Raw genomic sequence first — 11,994 nt, 5'->3', positions numbered from 1 at the left:
AGGAAACTGATTCCCAGAAAAATTATACAATGACACAGCATGGTCGCTGGGGGCAGAGGAGTTGGAACTTACACCCTTGGCTTGATTGTATTTTTTTCATGGCTTTAAGAATAATTTCAGTTTTAGAGCTTAAAACCGAAACTTCAGTTTTGCTGCTGAAAGACACGTTTAATCCTTACACAGACAGTATTATTTTCACATATTGAGGCCGACATCATGGGTAGTCAAAGAATATGTTTAATAAAAAATAATTAAACTTCCATTTGCTCTATAGAACATCATAGAAAGTAATTCAATAAATTACAAATGACTTTTTAAGACGCTTCTTCAACTACAGAAAGCAAATCCAGACTACACAGAACACAACTGGCAAATATTGCAAATGTCCAAAAAAAACCTGGACTAAGACTTGGATCATGAAGCCTGAAACAAGGGATAGAAATACAAGGCAATAACAGCTAAGGTTCTTTTAGTAACTACCAACACACACTTTATCATCACCTTGGATATCCTTTTAATTTTAACTTCAGTATTAGTGTAATTCTACTGAGGTTTTCTTATAACCCTTAACTTTACACAACCGTATTTGCATATAGTTTAGCTGATCGTGGGACATGTTTTTCCCCTTCTGGTTCAAACTGATGAAAAATAAACCAAATATATTATGTTCAAGTCTACACCAGCCTTCATTACTTGAAACTGTAATTGCCTTATTACATAGAAAGAATCACTAGAATGGTAACCAAACTCACTTGACCATAATTAGGAAAATACTTTATTTCATAAATCTGATATAAATTACGTTTTAGCCACAAGATTTAGGATTTGTTTTGTGGGGTAAGGGTGGGATGTGATGGTATTGTTGACATACTCCATCAGCAAACTAAGTTAATAACTGTTTGTAAAACTTTGGCTATTTCATAGATGCATCCTAGCTAAATAAAAGTGCTATATTACAAAGGGCGAAATATTAAATACGAAAATTCTTTTTTTTTTTTAAATGATGAAGAATTGCTACCCCCTTCTCTTGGCAGTTTTTAATTTTCACTATTGCTAAGACACTGCATGAAGGGCCAAAAATCAGAATACTATTTGGGAAAATACGTAACCAGCACAATCCAAATGGTACTTGTATAATTCTGTAATTACAAGTAATACTGCTTCTAATCATGGGGCTAATCATTTTGCACATAGAAACGTAATTTCATTGGTAAAGTTCTTGATAAAAAACAACACAGTTGTTTTACTGTACAAGCAAGCAACAGAACTATATCAAAATATACAGTTTTTGTTTTTTATTTTTAAATTTATCCCTTTGTAAAGCTTTTTCAGTGACTTCTGCTAGTACCTGTATCTATTTTCTCTTAACACTTGCCTAGTCTTGGATTGCAAACGATGTAACCAAGGTCAACTGAAGTCTCAGTCATTTCGGAACTCCTGTAAATGTGAATCTGGGCCTCAACTGTGTCAGAGTAATAGCAGCTTAAGAAGAAGGAGGAATCATATCACACATCAAATATTAGACAGATTTTATATAGTAAAGGGTTCTAAGGATTTGGACAGATGCCTTATGCCCTGTTACTGTGGTTTCTAGGAAAAAATTGTCTCCCTTACTATTCAAAGTGCTTTATCTTTAGTGGGTAACTCAGCATAATGTATGAGGAAATATCCCAATAATGGTTTTGGGTAATATTTAATATTTAGTCAGATTTAAATCTGCAGAGAAGTTTAAACTCAAAAGGAGTTCAAAACTAGCTATACTTTATTTACCATTATTAACTGGTAACTCCGGGAGGTTTATGACATAAAACACAAATAGAAATCTACACAAACAGAGCAAACAAACAATTTTTACATGAAGTATGCAGTGTTGAAAGGTCTTTTCAGTGGCACTTTATGACAGTTTGCCTCTTCTGAGCCTTGGGGAAACTACTCCCTATTTTGGGACTTGTAATTCTGCAGAGGGAGCCCAAAACTTTGCAAGGTGTAAACTAAATAGATCTACATGGTGCCAAGTAGCATGAGATAAGACAGTTTTTGCTTTGATTTCCCCTTAACTGCTGTTGAAGAGAACAGTTGTAATAAGGGAGATAAAAACCCCAACAGTCGTATCTCAAATAACTCAGATTTTAACGTGATATACAGGATGTCTTTAGAAAACAAAACAAAACCTGAAAACAAGTCATAGAAACCAATGTAAACTTCCTAAACTAACTCAGCTGAGGTAACAGGTAGCCAGTTTAATTGGCTGATTGGGAAAAATTTATCTTCTTTTAAACACACTTGTACCTGAATTGGAAACAGCAGTGCATCACAACACTAGAGCATTTTCATGTAATTAAAGCAATGGATGGTGATGGAGATTCTACAGCTTTCATGACATTCATTAGCTGCCCAAATTATTGCTGAGTTTTGATCTGTAAATTAGAAGTGTCAAGGAGGCTGTAAAACTATATTCAAATTAAATCAATAATATGCATAAAGTATTCTGTGTTCACTGCAAATATATTAAATATACAGCTCTTACTTGAGCATTATTTTCATAAAATTAACCCCCCAACAAAATTATAATGCCTTTTGTTGTAATTTTACACCATTGTGTATTTGATAGTACATACAAGTTCAGAAACTTATGAACTTCAAGAAATATTACATGCAAAATGTCTCTGAAAGCAGTTTGCACTTCTAAACAAATACTGAAATGTTCGGTCAGTAAATCATTGATGCACTCGACACTGGGTTATTTACAATGAAATAATTAAAGAATAAATTCAAAATCAGTTTATAATTTAAGTGCAGAGTCTGGGGTCAGTCTTCATCACTAGAATCTGAATCCTCAGATGAAGACGATGTACTATCAGATCCAGATGAAGCATCTGCTTTCTCTGAACCCTCATCTGTGCTGTTTTCATTATGAGAGCTTGGCTCTATTCCCCCTTTGTCTTCCTGATCTCTAACCCTAGAATTTTCTTCCTTTTCTTCTGTGGGCTTGGCTGAGCCTGTGTCATTGCTTTCACTGTTCTGTACATCAAAAATATTAGACTGAGACAAAGCTGGGATATGAAGATTAAGGCCTGGAGTGAGAAGCATCCCTGGGTAAAGTATGTTGGACAAAAGTAATGGGTTAAGAGAGAGAGGGTTGGCAGCTGCAGCAGCAGAGGATGTCGAAGGAGAACTTGAAACAGAGTTTTCACCGCCAGTATCCATATTTTGGTCTTCTGTCCTTTCTTTCTTTGTATCTGCCTCCTTAGAATCGCTTCCCTTTTTTTCCTCTGAAATAGATTCTGTAGACTTTGTTAGAAGTCCTCCTATGCCCAGCAAGTTTGGTAATCCAGCCATCCCTGACAGCAGCATGGGGAACATGGCAGCCACGTTCTTAGCTTCTCCTCCAGTAGTTAAGCCAGCTGGCATTCCCATTAATCCTGCTGTTACTTGCAGCGACTGCAGGTTTTGCAGGTTCTGTTGTAAGGCCTGAAGACTAGGCAGATCCACTCCCGGAAGCAATCCGTTGGCTAGCAGAGGGTTAACTGATATGCTTGCAGCAGTGGCAGCTGCTGCAGCTGCTGTTGCCTTAGCAATCTCACTTTTGGGGCGTCTTCCTCTCCGGCTTACTTCTTCCCGCACAACAGGTCCAGTGAGAATACGATCAAACATACCTTCCGGAAGGAATCCCTGCAAGAGATGCATTGGGTACTTTTAGGATTTTGAGAGCTTAAAGATGGACAAAAAAAAAAAAAAAGCAAACAAAAGACCAAGCATACAGTAACAGTGTCAAAGATTATTCTGGCATGTCAGCACAGCAGCTTGATCTCCAGGCAACTCAATGGAACCTGTGGTAACTTTGTGCTATTGCATACCAAACGTCTAAAGGCCCATTTCCACCATTAGGCCTATGCAGGCATCTTCTCAGACCCTCTGCTAGCTCATTCTTAGAGATTTGTTTGCAGATTAAGCCAAATAGAGCTAATTATAGGAGCAAAATCACAGTATTATAGCTCCTTCACCCAAATCTCTAATTTGGGGTTGCCAGCCACTGTCCCTCCCCTTCCTCCTACTCACAGCTGTGCCACCAAACCAGCTCAGGGAGCTGAGCTGGCAGAAAAAAAGTAAACATTGACTCACACCCCACATTTAATACAATACCAGAAATAAAAGCATGCCCTCTGGCATGACATCCCCCCCATCCCATCTGCCTTGTTTGTTTGCAAGACACATTTCATGTCATGGTTATCTTGCTCTGCAAATACTCACAGACTGTTTTACAACTTCTCCCCATTCAGGAGCTACTCCATACTCTGGGTTTTCTTTCAAGAACCTGCACAAATCCTTCAGAGGGGGAGCAAAAGCACCCCCGACCTGAGAAGCAGAAGATAAAAGTCAGAAAATAAGTCTCATTTGACAAGAAAAAGACAACACACATTACCTGACACTGTTTTATTTTTGCCTTTTGCATAAATCAATATAAATAAAGTCTCACTTTAAATTATCAGTGAATACGATACAGCTTTTGACTGATTCCTGGTGGTGCGTGAGATACTCTTCATTTGTTCTACATCTACTAAAGTCAAACTCATCTATTGAATTCACACTTTGCCACTTCAATATTCAACATTTCTACTAATGTGCAAAGATCAGAGTTTATTTACACATGCAATGAATGGAAAAGCAACCATATGAATAGAGAACAGCAATCCAAGTACTTCCAAGAAGGTTGTAACTATAATCCTGTTAAAACTTCTCCTTTACCCACTGAGTCAGTCCTATTCTATCACCTCAGTCAATTTCTAAAAATACTCCTGTTAGGAAGCTCCGCTTCTTTTGCAAAATTGAATAAGATTGCCATTGACTTCCTTGCTCTTAAAAAAGAAAACCTTTCATTTGTGCACATTATTTTAGCTAATGAAGTATACAGAGTTCCTCATTTCAGATAACTCATCATTTGGGGGGACATCTGAATGGGCACAGTACTACAAATACCTTTCTTGCGTTTCTCCTGTTTATAAGCTGAACACGTTCTTCACCAGTCAAACTATTAACGTCCAGTTTATTAGGGTTTCGACAACGGTGTCTTTTTTGTTTGGGCCTCCCATCATGCAGCTGCATCCTCTGTTACAAAGGAATTAAAAAGCCAATTATCCTTCTGATATAACTGTTTTAGAAATGGAAAGACACCTCTGCAGTCTCTTGAGTCAGGCATTAACTGGAAATCATCTTTGATTTCAGAAATATTTTAGTAACAATACCGATTTAACTCATCGCAATCATATGAGGCCCAAGTGAACAGCCCCACATCCTCTCTCCAATGCCTCTGCCCATTGTTTTGTTTCAATGGCCTTTAAGTGTTGAACAGTGCTTTTACTGTCAGGAACGTTGCTACTGTTTTGTGTTATTAACATCTTCATGGATAACTAAGGTTATTATTATTCCAGAAATCACAATGTGATTTTTTTCCATTCTGTTCAACATGAACAAATTTCAGATTCAAAGATAACAGTGCACACATTCTACCCACAGAGACATCACTGCCCCAGCACTGTAATGTAGGTATGAGATACATCTCACAGCAATGTCTTCAATCCTCTTGCACATCACTAAATATGCTGTTACGCATTTTCAGCTCTCATCATCACTATCATGGTAACATGGATTTTCTTATTTTAGATAATTCTGAGTCCTACATGAAATCAGACAAACATCAAATGTCTTCGTTTAGCGTTGCTTTTCTTGGCAATTACATTTGTGAGACTAAAGGAAGGCTTGCAGAGCTTCTATTACATAATATGGAACAGACATTTTCTTTTTCCTAAACAAGGCTGAGCAACAAAGGAAGGAATAATTCCATGTAACATAAAATGTACTTGGAGTTGTATTTTACAAGCTATGTTTTACTGTATTGCTAAAACAGCACTGAAAGGAATACTCACAGGAATACAAGCTCCTGAATCTTCGACATATCCAGGATGTTCTTTAAGCCACCTTTCTAAATCTTTTCTTTTGGGGGCATCATCACCTGCAAGCCTTGTTCCATCTTTCAGGTTAATAACAGGAACTGGACTCTCTGCATCAAGCATGCCTTGGGACTGCGTGTAAGTGAGTGCTGGGTTTATTCCTGCAGCAACTTGACAGGAGTTAATACCTGGGTTAACCTGGAAAAATTCAAAACATTTCACTAAGTTCTCTGTAGAAAACAAAGCATTGCAATTACTTCCTATATGATAAAATGAAGGCCACAGTGCTGCAGATCATTATGCACACTCAAGGACTCAGTGAGACTATCTGTGCCACAGATTGCTCACTCCCTTTAAGCCACTGTACAATCAGGTCTTGTAACAGATGTTGCAGGAAAGGATGTCAGAAAGCGTTGCTAGGTGAGATATCAAATTTTTAATAATACATTGTTAATTACTGTTCATTAAGACTAGAATTAAACTTACCTTAAAAAGTTATCAATACTGTATGCATGTAATATTTAGTAAAACTCTACCAGCTGTCATTTGTGTAGACACAAACTGTCAGCCAGTAATTTCAGAAGAAAAATCAAAACAACTCAGCAGCTTTTGTTCTATGTTGACAGCTGGTTATGGTCAGTTAAGGGATAAACAGTAATTTGGATCTTATTGTTGGATACAAAATCAGGTTTACTTACATGATTAGGCTGTTTATTTCTATTAATAAAAAGGACATCAACTCCCTCCACATTCTTCCTTCTTCCTCTTCTCTTTTTGACTACAGGCTGACTATCAACTATGACTCCATTGGCACCGGCTGTTAAGTGACTGGAAGTACCTAATTAATGATGCAATAAAATTAGTGTCAAATGCTCAAACTGTTTATAACAAGAAACATGTCTGAATAAAAAAGGGAAATAAAATTACTTTAAATAGTTCAAGTGCCTATAATGTCTACATGTTTTATCTAACACAAACTGCCTATTGTTTTATGACTGTTTAAACAGCATCAACTTTACACACTGCAATCATCTCCCTCCGCTGCCTACACATGGAGATCAACAGAAGAACCCAGAAGAGAACATTTAATGGTAACCCTTGTGCCCTCAGACATTTTATGTACCTGATTCAGGAAGTGATTTGGGGAAGTTGACAAGGCTGGTTTCTGAAGCATTCTGGAGTTCACGCAGACGAGCCAGGTATTGCTGCTGCCCCAATGCACCTTCATCACTTTCAAATGGCCTTTTCTGAGACAGTCCCTGCTTCTGAAAAGTCAATTTCAAACCACCTTCCTGTTAAATAAATGCCAGGGTTAGAAGAGTCTCTTCCAAACCAGAAATGACTACTTCATAATGAGGATTCTCATACGCAGTTACTCCAGAAGAGTTGAGGAAGAATGAAACCATTGTATTAGACCTTAAAATGGTCTTGCCTCTCCTCCACGTAAAAACCAAAACTGAACTGAAATTTCAGGGGATTTCTTGGATGAATACAAATTTCAAATTTTCTGCTATCTTAACTCAAAAATCGAGGCACTGAGCAGCTGTCTACCTCCCTGCCTGCTCCAGTCCTAAAGAAACACTGCATCCAATTACAAGAGAAAATTTTCATACTTTTTAATGTGCCAGAAACAGGTATCAAATTACAGATAAGAAAAACACCTGAAGCTTCTAGTCTGCATTTGAACTCGGATATTTACCTATAATCCTCTAAAAGGCCATGATAAAATAAAGTGCTTTCTGGACAAGACATGCTGCAATGTTTAAAAAAGGCTAACAAAAGAAATATCTTCTTTTTTCAGCAATCAGATTTCTTAGAAACAGCATAAGACAGGTTGTCTGAGGAAACACCAGAGTGGCAAAACTTCAATTCCAAGAGAAATAACAATGATTTCTTCCAGTGGCTTATGCAGATAAAAGAAAAAAAAACCATCCAACACCCCAAAAACCAAACCCCAAACCAAAACACTCAATGCCCAGAAGCAGCAGACCCAAATACCCACAAACAAGTGTGTCAAGGAAGTGAGAGTGAGAGCAGGCAGCCACTTGCAGGTAAAGCATGCCGCACACCGCAATCGCAATCAGGTCCTAGGGCAATAAAAATAAACATACGTCATTGATTTTCACTGTAAACTCCTTTTCTCGTACATGCTTCTTCACCTTTGACATCTGTGGTGATTGATCATACTCTTCTTTAACACCTGAAAGAGGGGGTGTTGATGCACTGGGCTCACTGTAATCTGCAGCTGCGCCTGGGCTATCCAGAAGTTTGGTTGTGTAGAAGGATGCCACCGTATTGCTGTCATAGCTCCTTCTTGCTGAAGGCCATTTACCTTTCAACACTGTTTGACAAATACTATCAAGTCGATTAATCATAACTCGATCCTAAAAACCAGAGAAAAAATTTTTTTAAGAGTAATGCTTACCAACATTATCTGCATTACATCAATGTATTATCTCCTATTTCTAAAAAGAAGAGAAATTACAACACTTCTTATCACTGGACTTGGGGTTAAAAGAGTTCTAAGTTCCTGAATTTGTACCAATTACCTGTAAAGAGGTGATGAAATTAAGTACAGAGGTGGCTTTTCACAACTCTTTCACAACTCTCTCATCTATACAGGTCTGGGACCTGCAAAAAGGCTGGAAAGCCCTTATCTCATTGATGTTTAAAGGAAAGGTATTGTAACTACCCAAGCAGTATTTGTAAGTCTGGCTTTGAGTTATAGGTAGCAGGGTCTGAACCCAGGAGCCGCACCATAATGTACCTGGCAAACAGCACCTATAAAACTAGGTCTACAGACTTCTACTCACATCTTATTTTAGCTTTTGAAACATTAATATTCTTCATGCTCCTTCCTTAAACACCAAACACACCTTTGACTTCACAGACTGGCATAATACATACCCCAATAAACTAAGCTAAGTATATGCAGACTCCACAAACTACCACATTTTCTGATAATTTTGGAGTGCAGTTATTTGTCAAATAAAAAATGTAATGCTAAAATTACCTGTTCTGTAAGCAAACACTTTTTGCCAAGTTATAGACCCACCCCTATAATTAAAACAAGTCTGATTTTGTACGCAATTTTTTTCATAATCTGCCAAGTACCTATGACATGACGGTTATGCTACTCTTCACAAAATCAACATTCAAAAATTATGAGAAGTAGTACTGAGATTGAAATGCATCTTCCGTGAGCAAACACAGCAACAACTCATTACTCCTGAAGTTCAGATCCTACATCTATTTTCCCTGTCTCATCACCCTTTAGTCTCCTGCATTGCTTTCCTTCCCAGACTTTCCTCATCTGACCTTGTCACTCTTTCTTCATTACAAGCTTGTGATCTGGCTCTGAATTTTCAAGCTGATTTGTAACTTGTGCCTGTTTCACAAAAGAAGATTTTGAAATGATGGGTTTTTATTACAAAGCCAGTGTATATATTTTTTAAATAGCATATGCCTAGCAACACACTAAAAATGCTACAATTTCTTTGGAACTACTGAAAAACATTAAAAAAAAATAATCTGTCAAATGTTAACATCGTGTGGGCTTTGCTATGCTTAAAATAAGAAACAGTGACACACAAAACCTGTAAGTGTAATGCTGAATGTAAAATCAATTGCACTTTTCGGACCCAGAAAATGTCAAAGTCAGACTCATTTTCCTCATATGTCAGGAAAGAAACCCTGGCAAAAATATATCCCAGTTAAAGTTTATGTAGTGAATTGGCATTCCAGCAATTCACAACTTCTGCTTCTTCCTAGCAAGTCAGTTAATGAAAGTTTAAGAAACTGCGCTGCAGTCTTTCAAGCTAGCCATAGGAATTCCAGTAAGCCTGAAGAGCTTAGAAATATTGTATCAAACAAGAATTTCCCGTCACTCGGTATTGTCGTCTTTTCAAAGTATACTTTAGAATTTCACCAGTTACACTAATTCACATATGAAATCACAGAGTTAAATTTAACATCAAAGTTGTATGGCACCAGTGCTTCAACCAGTCTACATTTCAGCATTACTCAGTTTCACAATGGAGCTGAGAGTTCTATTACTATTAAGAAAGTTTTTCTAACATTTACCCCAACTGATTCTTTGCTCGGTTTCATTTTTAACATTCTTTTGGACTACTCTGAACAATTCCTCTCATAGGCTTATAATCAACCAAACACCCAATAAATTACCTCATCTTACATAAGTTTCCTTTAAAGCTTTGTTTCTTATGTGAACATTCTCTCTTATGCAGACACAGCTACACAACTGACGTCAAAAATGCTTCATCGTTATTTTACTAGTTTACCATGAACAAATTCTGGGTTTTCTTCCAAGATCTCCACAAAATTCAGTGGTATGGTTTTAACACATTGAATTGAATACTGATGTCACAGCCCACCTTCCCCAACAACTCCGGTTTTCAAAGTAGTATTACACACTTGCCTTTGGCCAGTAGGATGCAGCCAACATGTATCCACCTTGTAGGAGGTAATTAGAATTTGGTGTCCCATTGTTCATCTGGAAACTGTCTTGCGTCTCATCTTGTGTTGTACTCAGAGAGGCTACACTCTCTTCATCGTATGCTTTTATATGTGGGGTTCCTTCTGCTAAATAAAACCACTAATATCAACCACCTGATATCATAAAGAAGTTAAATGGTCATTCTAAGAGGTTCAGTCAAACAAAAAACACAAAACAACATTCAGAGGAAGCCCAAACATGAAATTAAACTGAAGAATTCATTTGTTAAGTTTTTCCAGGATGACTACAGATCCTTCTCTAGGCATGGGAACTCCACACATTTCTGTTAATATTTCAAGACCTTAACACATCAAACCTTTACCTATTTGAAAACAGACATGATTCAGAGTTTATTATAACATTATTTCCTTTGTAAGCCAGCGTGCACTAAAACATAGAATTAAATTGAAATAAAAGGTCTCTATCACTAGAACGTGGCAAATCTACTGGGATGCTACTTTAAAAAACATCCCATTTCATTTACTGGCTGGAACGTTGGATGTCCCCTGTCCTGAACACGTGTTTACATCACTTAATTTTTGAAATTTATCATCACTGAGAACTCTTGCCTAGTATTTTTCCCATGCGCCCTCCGACCTTGTTAGACTTCTCATTACTTCCTCTTGACTCCATCGAGACAATACAAATTTCACTATGTTATGGGGAAGGAGTCTGAAGCTTAGAGTAACTATGCTGCTTAAAAAGTTAAAAACTGTACCAGCACAGTGTGTCAGAGTCTTGGGGGACAATTCTACAGAACTCAAATTTGTCCTTAACAGTACAAATAGATCAAGTCATCTGATAGAATTTAATTCTCCCTTAAAGATGTTTTGGATCTGAAAAGTACGCCAAATCCATGATCATTGTGCAGCCTGAGAAACAGAACCTGGGCTTTAAATGAGAACTGCAGATGAAGTTAATTTTCTAACATTCAAGAATCTCTTCAAGACCTGCTTACAGCAAAATAGCCACAAAAAGAAAGACTGACTATTTTACGACATTCTGCAATCTGAGAAGGGCACAATTTCTTGCAGAAAGCAAGCCCAGTATTTGGACTTGCAGCACATGTTACATTATCTACCACATTATCTACCACCTAGACCTAAATATTTATGTCATATAAACATTCCTTTTTTCCCCCCACTGTTTTAATGTTTCCATACAACTGTTTCCTCTCAAAATGTCCTTCCACTGCCATAGGCAGTAGCATCTTATATCATTTTTTAGGTGGCATTTTATTTGCTCAGTAATCATTTTCCCCGTAAATTAATCCCATGGTTTCCATTTGTCACTTCCACAGACAAGAAGATCCATCTGATGGACAAAATGCCTTTTTCCCTGAGATACTGGAAAACAACAGCTCATTTATTTATGCTGTCATTCCACTGCCTAACTTCGTCCCCTTCCATTCTCCATTACCATTTGTTATCACACACTGGAGACATCTCTTCACATTCTGAGTTTCAATGGGGCAAGAGTAGAAGACCCTTCAGAGTATCGAAATAAGGGATGATAAATGATTGGTTGGAT

The 11,994-nt window shown here is 37.4% G+C and overlaps 1 protein-coding gene across 5 annotated transcripts in view; it reads right to left on the bottom strand.

The window, feature by feature from the left end:
• Nucleotides 1-221: 221 nt before the first annotated feature.
• CHD9 (chromodomain helicase DNA binding protein 9) overlaps nucleotides 222-11,994 on the bottom strand; it is a 73,708-nt gene continuing 61,935 nt past the window's right edge. For 3 of the 5 annotated variants that reach the window (XM_069868624.1, XM_069868619.1, XM_069868623.1), the window contains 8 exons: nucleotides 10,387-10,550; nucleotides 8,060-8,332; nucleotides 7,072-7,240; nucleotides 6,647-6,786; nucleotides 5,925-6,146; nucleotides 4,978-5,106; nucleotides 4,252-4,356; nucleotides 222-3,672 (listed from right to left, as the gene is read on the bottom strand). In XM_069868624.1, coding sequence (XP_069724725.1) covers nucleotides 2,809-3,672; nucleotides 4,252-4,356; nucleotides 4,978-5,106; nucleotides 5,925-6,146; nucleotides 6,647-6,786; nucleotides 7,072-7,240; nucleotides 8,060-8,332; nucleotides 10,387-10,550 — 2,066 coding nt within the window. In that variant the 3' untranslated portion in view covers nucleotides 222-2,808. The remainder of the gene's footprint in view (nucleotides 3,673-4,251; nucleotides 4,357-4,977; nucleotides 5,107-5,924; nucleotides 6,147-6,646; nucleotides 6,787-7,071; nucleotides 7,241-8,059; nucleotides 8,333-10,386; nucleotides 10,551-11,994) is intronic. The other 2 variants (XM_069868622.1, XM_069868620.1) reach the window with 2 other exon arrangements.

The sequence above is a fragment of the Phaenicophaeus curvirostris genome, chromosome 14, assembly GCF_032191515.1.
Source record: "Phaenicophaeus curvirostris isolate KB17595 chromosome 14, BPBGC_Pcur_1.0, whole genome shotgun sequence".
NCBI lineage: Eukaryota > Metazoa > Chordata > Aves > Cuculiformes > Cuculidae > Phaenicophaeus > Phaenicophaeus curvirostris.
Note: the sequence above shows the minus strand (reverse complement) of the source record. Positions and strands in the feature narration are given on the sequence as shown.